The 16,165-nt window shown below is 44.2% G+C and overlaps 1 protein-coding gene across 1 annotated transcript; it reads left to right on the forward strand.

Moving 5' to 3' along the window:
- Positions 1-541: 541 nt before the first annotated feature.
- On the forward strand, positions 542-15,037 carry LOC146341814 (vomeronasal type-2 receptor 26-like). The gene is made up of 4 exons (XM_084808421.1): positions 542-712; positions 6,694-6,792; positions 7,702-8,550; positions 14,433-15,037. Exons 2-4 carry the CDS (start codon positions 6,757-6,759, stop codon positions 14,460-14,462), a joined length of 915 nt encoding a protein of 304 aa, XP_084664547.1. The 5' UTR covers positions 542-712; positions 6,694-6,756; the 3' UTR covers positions 14,463-15,037.
- Positions 15,038-16,165: the final 1,128 nt, after the last annotated feature.

Consider the following 16,165-nt stretch of genomic DNA (forward strand, 5'->3'; position numbering starts at 1 on the left):
TTACAAGAAAAGTAAAAAAACAACAACACGCCCCTGTGATAGGCTTCGTAACGATTAACGTAGCCTATCATGGCTAGATTAGCAAAGTCAGCCATGATAGGCTACGTTAATTGTTACGTAGCCTATCACGGGTGACTTTAAAAAAAAAAAGCGCGTACGGCTAATGGCAGCCCCCATAGGGAGCTGCCATTCGTGTTCCTTATTTCGTCCCTGTAGTCTACATAAAGATTTATGTAGAGTACGGCGAAAATAAGGGCAACGCTATTTGCGTTGCCCTTATTTTTGCCATAGTCTACGTAAATCTTTACGTAGACTACAGGGACCAAATAAGGAACGCGAATGGCGGCTCCCTATGGGGGCCGCCATTTGCGTATGTGCTTTTTTTTTTTTTCAAAGTCACCCGTGGTAGGCTACGTGATGATTAACGTAGCCTATCATGGCTGACTTTGCAGATCTAGCCGTGATAGGCTAGGTTAATCGTTACGTAGCCTATCACGGGGCTTTTTTTTTTTTTTTACTTTTTTTTTTGAAGTTCGTGGCTGGGGAGACGGGGCGCTTCTCCCCGGCCTGCATTTCAGCCGGGCGAGGCGGGAAGCCTCCCCCCCAGCCTGAATTTCGGCCGGGTGAGGCGGGAAGCCTCCCCCCCTGGCCTGAACTTCGGGGAGAGAAGCAAAGCACCTCCCCCCCACCGCGAAGCAAGCTGCGAGACCATGTAAGTGACTTTCGTACATCCCTACTATTTTTCTGATATTGGGCAGGTATATATTTAAGATAGGAATAATGTCTGGACATATTACAACTTAATTTGGGGTGGGGGTATATTCTAGGGATATACGATACCCCTACCTGGCTCCGTTGAGGGGCATCTGCGGTGGGCGGGAGGCGCTCCTCCCCTCCCCCCGGAATCCTCCTCGGCCGGCTCCGCTCTGTGGCAGCTCCATGGAACCACAGGCCGAGGCCAGCTGCAGCTGGAGTTCTGGACTCTGCCATGCTGCTGCCGCCGCAAACGGCAGCCATCGTAGCAGCCGCCATTTTTGTCCTTGCAGTAAGCCGGAATAGGCTATGTAAGTATTTACGTAGCCTATAACAGCAGAAGGCAGGGGCGCAAATGGTGGCTGCTACACAATTTGCGTGGCTGCCTTTTGCCATAATAGGCTACGTAAGTACTAGGTAATAGGCTACTGCAGTACTCCGGCTGTGGCTGGCCATGGCTGGTGGCTCTATGGAGCCACTGCGGAGCGGAGCAAGATGGGGAGGATTCCAGCGGGAGGGGCGGAGCGCCTCCCCCCCACATGCCCCTCAATGGAGCCAGGTAGGGGCTTCGTACATCCCTAGAATATACCCCAGCCCTAAATTAAGTTTAAGATGTCCAGACATTATTCCTATCTTAAATATATACCTGCCCAGTATCAGAAAAATAGCCTTCAGGATCTTTGTGCTAGGCACAAAGTTAGCTTGGTTATTAATTATAACCAAACTAACACTTCCATACACCCAAACACTGCCCAATGAAATCAGATGAAGTCTGCAGCCCTGGCTTTTAGCTGTCAAATTACATCACATATTCTGCTCACTGTATCCTCTTACGTATCTCTTTAAAAGTCAAACATTTATTTAATCAGATGGCATCCCTAGATTGTAACAAGGGTTGTCTTCTGAACCAGATACTGTTGGTGGGAAACAACTCTTTGTCAATTATTTAGCTCTTCCTGCTTTGGCATTCCAATCCCCTATGATGAAAAGGATATCTTTTTTTGGTGTTAGTTCTAGAAGGTGTTGTCGGTCTTCATAGAACCGATCAACCTCAGCTTCTTCGGCCTCAGTGGTTGGGGCATAGACTTGAATTACTGTAATATTGAATGGTTTGCCTTGGATTCATACTGAGATCATTCTGTGGTTTTTGAGAATGTACCCCACTACTGCTTTTCCCACCCTTTTATTGACTGTGAGTGCTCCTCCATTTCTTCTAAGGGATTCTTGCCCACAGTAGTAGATATAATGGTCACCTGAATTAAATTCGCCCATGCGTGTCCATTTTAGTTTGCTGATTCCCAAGATGTCGATGTTCAATCTTGCCATCTCATGTTTGACCACCTCCAGCTTACCTTGATTCATTGATCTTACATTCCAGGTTCCTAAACAATATTTTCTTTACAGCATCGGACTTTCTTTTCACCACCAGACACATCCACAGCTGAGTGTCCTTTCGGCTTTGGCCCAGCCAGCCAGTTCACTCTTTCTGGCGCTACTTGGAAAGACCCTCTGTTCTTCCCCAGTAGTATAATGGACACCTTCCGACCTGAGGCGCTCATCTTCCGGCGTCATATCTTTTGGCCTTGTGATATGTTCCATGGGGTTTTCTTGGCAAGAATACTGGAATGGGTTGCCATTTCCTTCTCCAGTGGACCACATTTTGTCTGCCATGACGTGCCCTTCTTGGGTGGCCCTGCACGGCAGAGATTATGGCTTCACTGAGTTACGCAAGCCCCTTCGCCACAACAGGGCAGTGATCCATGAAGGGGGTGACAGTGTAGTAGATTATTATTTTTTTGATTTCTCCGAATCTAATCCTGGATGTAGAAAGTTTCTCAGTTGAAGATCAGTCAGAGAGCGACCATCTTCCTATTAAGCTTGTCATTCGATAGGCAGTTAAGCCAACTCAGAATAAAAGTACATATCCTTTTGAAATGGTCACTGCTGGCCACAGACAGCTCAAATGGTCTGAGTCCACGAGTTCAGTGATAATTCACTTATATCAATTGACTAAACTGATATATAGCCTGACTTTATTAGGACGGAGAAATCAAATTCTAGTGGATCATTTGGAGGTCTTGGAGAGTTATCAGAGAATTGCCAAAAAGCTGTGACAGATTTTATTTTCTTGGGCCCCAAGATCACGGCAGACGGCGACTGTAGCCATGAAATTAAAAGACGCTTGCTCCTTGGGAGGAAAGCTATGGCAAACCTAGACAGCATAGTAAGAAGCAGAGACATCACCTTGCCAACAAAGGTCTATCTAATTAAAGCTATGGTTTTCCCAGTAGTAATGTATGGCTGTGAGAGCTGGACGATAAGGAAGGTTGAGCGCCGAAGAATTGATGCTTTCGAACTGTGGTGCTGGAGAAGACTCTTAAGAGTCCCCTGGACTGCAAATCAGTCCATCCGAAAGGAAATCAACCCTGAGTGCTCATTGGAAGGACAGATACTGAAGCTGAAGGTCAAATATTTTGGCTACCTAATGCAAAGAGAAAACTCTCTGGAAAAGACCCTGATGCTGGGAAAGATTGAAGGCAAAAGGAGAAGGGGACAGCAGAGGATGAGATGGCTAGATAGCATCACCAATGCAATGAATATGAACTTGAGCACACTCTGGGAGAGAGAGGAGGACAGGAAGGCCTGGTGTGCTATGGTCCATGGGGTCACAAAGAGTCGGACACAACTTAACGACTGAATAACAACAACAAGAGTGTACTTTCCTTTGGTTTGCCAAATCTCCTGCATTACAATGATTTGGAGACCCCCTGTAAACACTGTCTCCTGACCTCCAAAGTGATTACTAAACTTTTCCAGGAAATCTGGAATGTTAGGTTGATGGTGTCAGGCTTTAAGTCTTACTTAGAGGTGTTTGTTGAATTGCTTGGTCAGGGTTTTCCTGTGGGGAACAAGGAACTACCAACTGTAGAGGAACTACAAAGGAGGAAAGCTCCATTTCAGAGCTCTTGTTGGACAAATTCTCCTCCTGTTTGCAGGAGATTGCCCCAGTGCTGCCTCATCTGAGTGCCCTTGTCGAGGAGGCTGGTTGGATCCTAAAGCAGCTAAGACAGGTGTTATTAACTCCAAACACAACTCAGTCAGGGCTCTAAAGAGTAGTCAAAATCCTGGTAATAGGTTGCCCAAGAGGAAGTTTCTGAGGAAAACTAAATGCATGTTTAATAAAAGATTGGGAGCAGGGGCTTGCAAATAGCCAGACAAATTGCCAGACAAAAGAGTCAGACACGACTGAACGACTGAACAACAAAACCTGTAGCACGCTTGATCAGAGGAGCATTATAAAAGGCTTCAATTATAACTTGTTCATCTTATATGTGCCAAATGAAAAAGAAGAGGGCTGAGTCTATTAGACAAGATGGATGGAGCTGGGATTGGTGGTGAGACAAAAAGGAAATGTCAAATTTTGGAATTGGGTCAATTCAGAGCTATACTTTTTATGCTCAAATTAGAATCTCAAATCCCTGCTTCATTATGGCAACAAGATTTTGAAACTATTTTCCAGGGACCCGCCCCTGTTGAGGTTAATCCTGCTTGTATGGATCTCCCTGACTAGCTGCCCTTCTCAGTCTTCGAGATCAAGCATTCACTCCACAACCTGATAGCTGGCAAAGCACCCAGGGAAGACATGCTCCCACCAGAATTATTGAAATGCAATCTCGCCTGGTGGCTCTAGTGCTGGAGAAGGTGTTCTCATGGGTAAATTAACTGGAATCATCCCTGTCAGGTGGGGGACCAAGATTATAGTCCAACTGCCCCCAGAGGGTGAAAGATCAGACCCGAAGAATTATAGGACAATGAGCCTTTTGGACATTCCTAAGTGTACGGAAGATTCCTGTGGAATAAACTGGAAGCTTGGGCAGAAGAAAACAACATTCTTGCTGATGAACAAGCGGCTTTTTGGTGGGGAAGGAGCATAACTGACCACTGCGTTGTGCTCTCCCATTCGATGTGCAAACATCTCAATAGGCCTGGAGGCGGACTGTATGTTAGCCTGTGTGGGTTTTTCTTCTGCTTTTGATCTAATAGACAAAAGCATTTATGGGAATAATGGTGACATACAAACCCTGATAAGCGGCAGCTGGTTTTGGTGCAGAAAATCCACTCTCGTATACAGATCTCAAAGTTCCTATTGGTCTGAGTGCTTTCTGGAAAAGTCAACACCAGAAGAGGTGTCAGACAGGGCTGCATACTGCCTCCCTTTTTGTTCATTTTTATGGGAATAGTTTGTGTCAGTTTTAAGTTCCTTGGATCACTTTCCTCTATCTTTGGGATCCCAAAAGGTACAAATATTACTTTATGCAGATGATATGGTCCTTCTCTCAACCACTCTAGTAGGTCGAAGGAGAGTTTTCAAGAAACTTAGTTTGGTCTGCAGACAGGAGAAGTTGGTAATAAATTATTCCAAGACCAAGGTTATGCTTTTTGGTTTTGGATTTTTTCCTAAAAGGACATGATTTCATAAATGGTGCCTTAATGAGCAAACAATTGAGCCATGTTCCAGCTTCAAATATTTGGGGGTACAATTTTCCTCCCTTTTAGATAAATTTTAGGAGGTAAATTTTTGAGATTGCTGCTGGCACTCCCACCAAGGGTCCCTTCTTCTCTGCTAAGATTGGAAGCTGGAATTATTTCTATCAAAGCAAGAATAGACAAAACTCTCATACTTTATGGCAAAAAGCTACTCAACTCCACTGATGTGAATTTGGCAGAACAACACTTCCTTGAAAGAACCAGCAAGGGTGGTTGGGCTCACTATTGGCTAGTGCTATCTCAGGCCTATTTTGAGGACTCCCACAATTCCCTAACTACCTTGGATAAGCAGACAGAATTTTCAAAGCAGATTGCCATGAAATTATTCTGGCTAGCCAACGCCAGGCCTTCTCACCATGGTTCGGTTTTTTCAAGAGAGGACAATATTTGCAAAAGTATTTCCAGGATTTAACTTTTGTGGCTCTCAGAAAGGCTTTTAAACCCCTTCATTTGTAAACCATGCTGACTGCTTATTTGAAAGGGAAGTACAATGGGATTCCTTTGGCTGAGTGGACCTGCATTTCTGGCTCTGGAGAAGTTGAGGATATAGTACATTATCTTCTTCATTGCCCCTTGTATAAGGAACCTAGTACCCACTTTTGGGGGGACCTCCTCAAAAGGATAGCTGGCAGATCTCCTGTGGAAAGCATCTGAGATCTAATGGCAGACTATCACAAATTTATTACAATGAGGGTCACATCTTTTGCAGTAGCAGCTCAAAATATCTACCATAACTTTTAAATGACATTTGCTGTGAATTGCCAAGGAGATCATTTACTATAATATAGCTGCATGGTAGCTTGTATTTATAAAGGCATTTGTGCTATGGACAACTAATAAACAAACAAACAATACTCCCAGGTAAGTGTATATAGGATTGCACCCTTAAATATATAACTTTGTATGTCCTTTATTAATTATAACCAAACTAACCCTTCCATACACACAAACACTACCCAATGAAACCAGATGAAGTCTGCAACCCTGGCTTTTAGCTGTCAAATTACATTGCACATCCTGCTCACCATATCCTCTTATGTATATCTTTAAAAAGTCAAACATTTATTTAATCAGATGGCATGCCTAGGTTGTAACAAGGGTTGTCTTCTAAACCAGATGCTGTTGGTGGGAAAGAACTCTTTGTCAATTATTTTGCTCTGTGTAGAATTTGTCTGTAATACAACAGATGATTTTTTTTGGGGGGGGGGTAGTATAATGGTGAACAACTACCAGCATGTCTTGGCTTTAGTATATGCTGTGAAGGAGATCAATGAAACCCCCCAGATCTTACCTAACATCACACTGGGCTTCAGCATTTATGATAGATATGGTGCAAGTTGGACATATCATGCCACAATGGAACTTTTCTCCACTTTTCTCCCGAACTACAAGTGTGGCATTCAGAACAACCTGATCTCAGTCATCGGAGCTCTTCACTCTCAAACCTCCCTTGACATGGCGGATATCTTTGGCCTCTACAAAGTTCCACAGGTAGGATGGGTCAGTGTGGCATGGAACTTTAAGTAAGTCATTCATGGTTTACTTGTCTTTTCAGATCTTTATGATATGGAGACACAGAATTGTATGTTTGAGATATATTTATATTTAATTTACATTTGTCAGTGAAGTATATATAAAGCAGTCAGTTTGTTAAAACCTCTGCAGGGACTTCCTATATGAAGTTCTCCGTATGCAAATCCTGAAGCAGTAAGTGTCATTTCAGAATTTAGATTACTGACAGCAAGACAGTTTCCATGGATTAATGGTAGGGAAGTTGTGGGTGCCTTAAACAGGGGGTGGAGTCTGATGGACTCCCTCCCACTTGGCCCTGGACCCCCATTCATGGACCACACAGCACTCCATGGACCCATCCACAAGCACCACATGGTCTGCACACGTCCAGCAACAGACCCGCTCCTTCCCCAAGCCACCATTTTGCACAACAATCATGGCTTGGTCATTTCCAGGAAGTGAATGTTGTATAGACTGTGGCCATAAAAGGTGATCTACATGACATTACCGGTGCGAATACGCTGTTCATGCCTATAATCTTGTGTAAATGGGAGCTTTGGGGCATTGATTGGCATAAAAGGCTTTTTATGAAGAACAAGGAGCCATGACATTTATGCAAAATGGTGGCTCACTGAGGGGTCAGGCAGCTGCGCACCACTCGCTGGTCCCTGCGGATCAGCCGGCAGCTTGTCCAGGAAGCCAAACAGGGGAGGGTAAGTGACAGCACTCCGGTGAGCGGTGAACGGGGCAGGTGTGGGGTGGTATGTCCATCCCTTTTTGTAAGCAACCATTATAGTTTATACAATGTATCAGCACACATGCAGCACATTTTGCAAATGTTTCTTTATTTGTCTTCCCCAAACTCCCATGCCATTTCCATTTCTACAGTTAACATATGGCTCTCCTCCCGAGATGAATGATCAAAGTGAAACCCTGTCCTTCTACCAAATGGTCCCAAATGAAGTTTACCAATACAAGGGGATTATTCAGCTACTTCTGTACTTCAGGTGGACTTGGGTTGGGATCCTTGTTAACAAAAGAGATGGGGAAAGGTTTCTGCGGATGATGATTTCGATGTTTCCTCTCCATGACATCTGTGTTGCCTTCTTAGAAAGAATCAAGGCCTTTTATCTCAGCAGCCTTGTTGATGATCTGAACTGGTTGAGTGAAATATATCATGTCTGTATGAAGAGCAATGCCAATGCAGTTATAGTCTATGAAAGCTACATTTTACATTTGAGGTTGTTGCTACATTTGCCCAAAATGGAAATGGTGTCGATGCAGCCTAAAGGTAAAGTGTGGATCATGATAGCCCAGATGGGGCTTGCATCAGTCTTTTATCAAAGGAGTTGGGATATTCAAGATATGCATGGTGCTCTGTCCTTTGCTGTTCACTCAAATGAAGTAGCGGGATTCAAAACTTTTCTTAAAGCTAGAAAACATTTCTTAGCAAAAGAAGATGGTTTTCTCAAGGACTTCTGGGAACAGACATTTGACTGCGTATTTCCAAGTCCATTTGATAATGAGAAAGCTGATGGCACCTGTACGGGGGAGGAGAAGCTGGAGAGTCTTCCTGTGATTTCCTTTGAAATGAGCATAACAGGCCATAGCTGCAATATATATAATGCAGTTTATGCAGTAGCACATGCTTTACATGCCATTCAGTCAGGCCAACACAAACACAGAGCAACAGTGAATGGATGGAGACCGAATCTCCAAGATCAACAGCCATGGCAGGTAAAGCCCTCAGCAGGCAAATATGGGACGATTTAACTAGATTGACTATATAAATGCTAAGTTGAGTTATGGGTCCATGTGTGTGTGTGTGTGTGTGTGTGTGTGTGTGTGTATATATATATGTATATATATATATATATATATATATATATATATATATATTTGTTGTTGTTCAGTCGTTCAGTCGTGTCCAACTCTTCGTGACCGCATGGACCATAGCACGCCAGGCCTTCCTGTCCTGCGCTCTCTCCCGGAGCGTGCTCAAGTTCATATTCATTGCATCCGTGATGCTATCTAGCCATCTCATCCTCTGCCGTCTCCTTCTCCTTTTGCCTTCAGTCTTTCCCAGCATCAGGGTCTTTTCCAGGGAGTATTCTCTTCGCATTAGGTGGCCAAAATATTGGAGCTTCAGCTTCATTATCTGCCCTTCCAATGAGCAGTCAGGGTTGATTTCCTTTAGGATGGACTGATTTGACCTCCTTGCAGTCCAGGGGACTCGTAAGAGTCTTCTCCAGCACCACAGTTTGAAAGCATCAATTCTTCGGCGCTCAGCCTTCCTTATAGTCCAGCTCTCACAGCCATACATTACTACTGGGAAAACCATAGCTTTGATTAGACGGACCTTTGTCGGCAAGGTGATGTCTCTGCTTCTTACTATGCTGTCTAGGTTGGCCATAGCTTTCCTCCCAAGGAGCAAGCGTCTTTTAATTTCATGGCTACAGTCACCGTCTGCGGTGATCTTGGAGCCCAAGAAAGTAAAATCTGTCACTGCTTCCATTTCTTCCCCTTCTATATGCCAGGAAGTGATGGGGCCAGATGCCATGATCTTAGCTTTTTAATGTTGACTTTCAAACCAGCTTTTGCACTTTCCTCTTTCACCCTCAACAAGAGGCTCTTTAGATCCTCTTCACTTTCTGCCATTAGGGTGGTATCGTCTGCATATCGGAGGTTGTTGATAATTCTCCCAGCAATCTTAATTCCGACCTCTGATTCATCCAATCCGGCATTTCTCATGATGTACTCTGCATATAAGTTAAATAAGCAGGGTGACAATATGCAGCCTTGTCGTACTCCTTTCCCAATTTTGAACCAATCGGTTGTTTCATGTCTGGTTCTTACTGTTGCCTCTTGACCCTCGTACAGGTTTCTCAGGAGACAGGTAAGGTGGTCTGGTACTCCCATCACTTTCAGAATTTGCCACAGTTTGTTGTGATCCACACAATCAAAGGCTTTAGCGTAGTCAATGAAGCAGAAATAGACGTTTTTCTGGAATTCTCTTGCCTTCTCCATGATACAGCGAATGTTGGCGATTTGATCTCTAGTTCCTCTGCCTCTTCGAAACCCAGCTTGTTCTTCCGGTAGTTCTCAGTTCGCATACTGCTGAAGCCTAGCTTGTAGGATTTTGAGCATCACCTTGCTGGAATGTGAAATGAGCGCAATTGTGCGGTAGTTTGAACACTCTTTGGCGTTGCACTTCTTTGGAATTGGAATGTAAACTGACCTTTTCCAGTCTTGTGGCCATTGTGGAGTGTTCCAGATTTGTTGGCATATTGAATGCAGCACTTTAACAGCATCATCTTTTAGGATTTTAAATAGCTCGGCTGGAATACTGTCATCTCCGCTAGCTTTGTTGTTACTAATGCTTCCTAAGGCCCACTTGACTTCACTCTCGAGGATGTCCGGCTCAAGTTCAGTGACCGCACTATCATGGCTATCAGGGACATTCAGATCTTTCCTGTATAGTTCTTCTGTGTATTCTTGCCACCTCTTCTTAATCTCATCTGCTTCTGTTAGGTCCCTGCCTTCTTTGTCCTTCATCATGCCCGTCTTTGCACAAAACGTTCCCTTGAGATCTCCAATTTTCTTGAAGAGATCTCTAGTCTTTCCCATTCTGTTGTTTTCCTCGATTTCTTTGCATTGTTCATTTAAGAAGGCCTTCTTGTCTCTCCTTGCTATTCTCTGGAACTCTGCATTCAGTTGGGTATATCTTCCCCTTTCTCCCTTTTCGCTTCCCTTCTTTCGTGAGCTACTTGTAAAGCCTCATCAGACAGCCACTTTGCTTTCTTGCATTTCTTTTTCTTTGGGATGGATTTCGTTGCTGCCTCCTGAACAATGTTACAGACCTCCGTCCATAGTTCCTCAGGCACTCTGTCTATCAGGTCTAATCCCTGAAATCTATTCCTCACCTCCACTGTATATTCATCAGGGATATGATTTAGGTCATACCTGAACGGTTTAGTGGTATATATATATATATATATATATATATATATATATATTCTTTACCAATATTTCAGGACCTCACTTTCTCATACTTCTCTCTGTCTCCACCATCTTCTAATATATTGTGTTTATGCAATGTCATGGAGCAACTATTCCCTGAATTCTTTCTGTGTCTGAATTCTGGGATGCAGGAATAAGGAAGTGCATATGACAACCTGATGACATAAGGGTAGGACTAGGAGAGCATTTACATCTCAGCTCTTTCTGGTGTCCATTGCACATCTGTCATTCCCGATATGTTCAAATACAACTGTTCCTGAAGTAGATCATTATTCACTTTCATCACATCCATTTCTTCTGAATGAGAGTTTCTCTCAAAATTGCATCTAAACTTCTATTAATATTTGTGTGTGTGCATGTGTGTGTGTATACAACCCAACTTGACAGGTAAGGGTAAGGAATAGGTGTCTTCATTTCTTGGTTTTTCACATCTCTAAAAGCATTGTTGTTGTTGTTGTTGTTGTTGTTGTATTTTTAGTATTTATTACATTCTTGGGGTTCCAGTGTGGTCTCTCATCCTGACACTGACAAGACCTGCTTAGTTTCAGCAAGGTGGCCACATCACGTGCCCTGATGGGATAGGCCATGAAGAGGAGGGGCCATTGCTCAGTGGTAGAGCACATGCTTTGCATAGGTCCTAGGTTTGGTCCTCGGCATCTCCAGGTGGCACTGGAATAATTCCTGCCTGAAACCCTGGAGAGGTGCTGCCAGTCAATGTTGACATTACTGGTCTAGATGGACCACTGGTCTAACTTAGTGTTAGGCAATTTCCTATGTGCAATGTATTTTGGGGGCTTCCCCTCCTTTCCTGTGTAAGGGTGTATGCTTTTCATTAATATAGGGCTACAAAAATACAGTTGAGCTGGTTAATATTTACCCGTAGTGCAGAATGAAAAAAAAAAAGACCTGGGAAAGACATGTAATTACATCATAACTGTATGCAAACTTAGTCAAATTATAAGACATATGTAAATAGTGCATTTAGAGAAGAGTTGTTCTCAATAACATTGCAGGACAAGTTGGTTACCTGCAAATTTATTTGTTTGTTTGTTTGCTCCTTTGTTTTTTAAAAAGTCTTGGTTGCCTTTCAGGGCAGAAGCCCTCCCAAGGTGGCTCACAGCAATGAAATGCATAGAAACAGTTAAAATATTAAAAGTGAAAAAACATAAGGGCAATAAAATAGCAATAAAAGCATCAATAAAAGCTGACAATAAAGCCAAGCCAACAATAAGAGCAAACACAGCAAGAACAACAAGCGTATCAAGAGAAGGCCATGGTAAAATAATATGTTTTCAATGCCTTCTTAAACGCCTGTCTCAGTATAGGCATTATGTGATCAGATCACTTCACTCCCACAAATATTGGGGCAGACGCATTCTGCACCAGCTGAAGTTTCTGAACCATCTTCCAATGCAGCCCCATGTTCAGCACATTACTGTAGTCCAGCCTGGACATCACTAGTGCGTGGATAACTGAGGCAAGGCTGTCCCCTCGAGATAGGGCTGCAGCTGGGGTGCCAGCCTAACCTCCACCTGAAGTAGTTGGTTTCCCAATCCACACTACCTCCATCTTGTCTGGATTAAGCTTCAGCTTGTTCACCCTCATCCATCCCAAAACAGCCTCCAGACACTGGTCCAAAGGTTCCACAGATTCCCTGGGGTGTGCAGATGAAAATGAGAGGTAGAGCTGAGTATCAGGCTCATACTGATGACATTTCAACCCAAACCTCCTGAGGACTTGCTCCAGCGGCTTCATGTAGAAGTTAAAAAGCATGGCTGACAAGATAGAACCTTGTGGCACCCCACAGCCTAACAGCCATGGGGTAGAACAGAAGTCCCCCAGCACCACCTTCTGAGAGCACTCCCCCAGAAAGGACCAGAACCACTTTGAAACTGTGCCTCCCAAGCCCAATCCAGATAAATGATCCAGAAGGACACCATGGTTGATGGTATCAAAAGCTGAGGAGAGGTCTGAAAGAACCAGCGGGGTTGCACTCCCCCCCCCATTAATTCCACAGTTCAAAGAGAAAAATAAATTCTAGTGAAAGGTTTAACTAAACTAACTGCGTTTATTGAAACATACAAAGTGTTACATCTTTTATCTTTACAAAAAATCCTTCAATACAATGTTCTTGGTGCAAACTCCAGGGTGGCCACTGTAACGTCCTTGTTTTCATCCACTGATGGCTTGAATCTTGAGGTTTGCCAATGAGCACACATGATTCATGGCAATGTAGACTTGTCCGTGGCAGAAGATAGGTGAAGGTAGACAGTTGCCAACTTGGTTTGCCTGGCTGCCACATGCAGCATGCCAGGGCCCTATCCAGCCTCATCGTGAAAGAGCAACAAAGGGTAACCAAAGGGTCGCCATGACTCTCCATGTAGGAGACCTTGTAGCACTGCCCACCTTTAGGGTACACAATCAGACAATGATCAGTGACAATGTTTCAGGTGGAGTCCAGAACCATGAGCAGTGGTAGTGGTAGTGAAACCTTCCTGCCCTGGCAGCAAAGAAGTGACAATGTGCCATTGAAAAGTGAGGCATCACAGTGTTTGCAAACCTTGACCTGGTTGCCAATATTAAACCTGTCAATATTGGTTGCAGGATGCATTCCAACAGACACATTCTGCCTCCTATGCCTGGGCTAGTTTGAGTAACTGGTGGCCAATGCAAGTTCTGCCCCAGCTTCGCTGTCATCAAAAGCTTTCATATGCAGGTAGGGATGGGTTCATACACGTTTTTGTATGCGCGAAAATGCGCATTTTTGCTAATGTGCATATTCTCATGCATGAAATGTACATTTTTGCAAAGGCACACATTAGTAGGGATGATGGATAATTCAGCCACGGACCCCAGTGAATCCGGTGTCCATGGCGGAACAGAGCACTTACCTCCGCCTTCCTCCAGAATTCCTCCTCGTCTGGATCCTACCCACATCGACTCTGTGGACCCACCAGTTGGCTCTGCGGAATCGGTGCCGGGTGGAGCCAGCTGAGGAGGATTCTGAGAGGAGGGACAGATCGCCTCCCCACCCCAGGGCGGATTCCCCCCCAGAGCAGTAGGTAGGGAATCCGCCCATCCCTACACATTACTGCGTGTGTGCCAAAATGTGCGTTTTTCAGAAAATGCACATTTTTGCACATACACAAATATGCACATTGGCAAAAATGCACATTTTCATGCGTTCACAAATTTGTTCATTTTTGCAATCCTTCTCGAGAAATGGCAACCGCAAACCTCGATGAAGGCACTGGGGTGTGTGCAGGCCATTCGCTGAGCGCAGGCAGGGGGCAAGTAGGGGCAGGGCCTCGGTGAGTGGGGCTCAGGGGTATGTTCAGAAGCGGTCTGCTGGATTCCTGGGCTGAATCGGGTGCCTGCACCATCCCTATATGTAGGCTTTTGGAGGCAGGCATGGCAGCATCCAAGTGCAGGTGCAAAGCTTCTTCTCTTGGGGCAGGAGGGGTAGAATTAGCATGGTGGCATGAGGCATGCTTAGACTTGTGGTTTGCCTGCTGGTTACTGTTACCAGTAAGCGTTTGACCTCTAGGCATGTTAGTACTGTATGGACTATATGAATGTTATTTTGTTTACTTTAACAGCTAGAGACATCCTTTCTGAGCAATGACTAAACCTTGACTGGGCTGCTTTTAAGTGTAAAAAAAGGTAAAGGTGTCCCCAACCAGTCGTGTCCGACTCTAGGGTGCGGTGCTCATCCCCGTTTCTAAGCCGAAGAGCCAGCGCTGTCTGAAGACACTTCCGTGGTCATGTGGCCGGCATGACTGAACACCGAGGTGCACGGAACGCTGTTACCTTTCCCGCCGAGGCGGTACCTATTTATCTGCGTGCAATTTCTTGCTTTCGAACTGCTAGGTTGGCAGAAGCTGGGACTGAAGACGGGAGCTCACTCCGTCACGCAGCACTCGGGTCTCGAACTGCTGACCTGCCAACCTTCCAGTCTGCAGTTCAGCGTCTTAACCACTAAGCCACCGTGGCCCCAACTTTTAAGTGTACATTTCTGTTAATCCCTTCCTTACAGGTTGTATGCTACTAACATATCATTGTACTTTAGACTGCACCTGTGTTTGTAAAGGTGTACAGAGACTTTTTTGATGTTCATAGTTCATATTGCTGCAATTTGGAAGTAATTATGTTTGTTTAATTTTTACTTGACATGTAATAAAATAAAACTGAAAGTACATTATTATAGAAAATAGCCTAGTTCTTAAATAAATAAAAAAGCTTTATGGACATTAACTCCCAACTTTGAATTATAATGAAAAATGTTGTTATTCATGGAATCTGCATGTCAAGAACATTCCAAAGAAGTCTTTTTCATGAGATGTCAGATGTCAGATGTGGTCAGTGGGAAGGCAGTCAAAAAGGGATGACCAACTAACCCCTGACTTTGAATTATATATATATATATATATATATATATATGTGTGTGTGTGTGTGTGCGCGCGCGCGCGTGTATGATTAGTTCATTTCATTGGCCACTGAAAAAAAATCTTGGCCACTAACTAAGAAGTCCCTCATTTTTAAGGAATTAGGTAAGGTGATGCATATAAAAGACTCCTAACAATTACACATTTAAGTGCTAAGTATCTCTCTTCCTGATGCTGGGAAAGACTGAAGGCAAAAGGAGAAGGGGACAACAGAGGATGAGATGGCTAGAAAGCATCACCGATGCAATGAATATGAACTTGAGCACACTCTGGGAGAGAGTGCAGGACAGGAAGGCCTGGCGTGCTATGGTCCATGGGGTCACGAAGAGTCGGACACGACTGAACAACAACAACAACTTCTCTCTTCCTAAACTCCCATTGTAATCTGGATCTCCCTAATAACATTACTTTCAGTGGGGGATGAAACAGTAAACATGAGGAAAAGGCTCTAGAACTTAGAGAGGAACACACTTCATTTCAAGATATGATGAGGAATGAAACAGCAGCTCACCAAAATTGTGTTGTTGTTGTTGTTAAATGTATGTCTGCTTCTTCTTCTTCTTTTTTTAACTGTTTTGGGGGTCTGAGACATTCAAGGAAGGTACACTCTCTGATTGGAAATCTTGTGCAATTCCATGTGCAATGTCATTCCTTGTTGGGGCCCAGTGGGCTCTACAGTTTGGTGTAGGCTTCATTTGTGGGCTACGTTCCCCTGTCCCTTAGATCATTAGGAGGTGTGTTATTGCAGCCCCACCCTTGCTGTGCAGCTGATGCCCAGGCTAGGGTCCTTTTCTAGGGATGTCAACTTTAAATTCCACAGTTCATTGTCCATAGTATATTGCCTGTAACCCTTCATGTTTGTGACATCCCTCCATCTGGGCTGTGAT

The sequence above is a fragment of the Heloderma suspectum genome, chromosome 6, assembly GCF_057233095.1.
Source record: "Heloderma suspectum isolate Gila_16-S chromosome 6, 16-S_ref, whole genome shotgun sequence".
NCBI classification, from domain to species: domain Eukaryota; kingdom Metazoa; phylum Chordata; class Lepidosauria; order Squamata; family Helodermatidae; genus Heloderma; species Heloderma suspectum.

Bases quoted from the DNA above. Each gene is read 5' to 3' on its own strand.
- LOC146341814 (XM_084808421.1), top strand. From the start codon at position 6,757: ATGGCGGATATCTTTGGCCTCTACAAAGTTCCACAG. The intron at 6,793-7,701 runs GTAGGATGGGTC...CCATTTCTACAG, and splicing joins GCCTCTACAAAGTTCCACAG to TTAACATATGGCTCTCCTCC. The intron at 8,551-14,432 runs GTAAAGCCCTCA...TTACTTTAACAG, and splicing joins AAGATCAACAGCCATGGCAG to CTAGAGACATCCTTTCTGAG.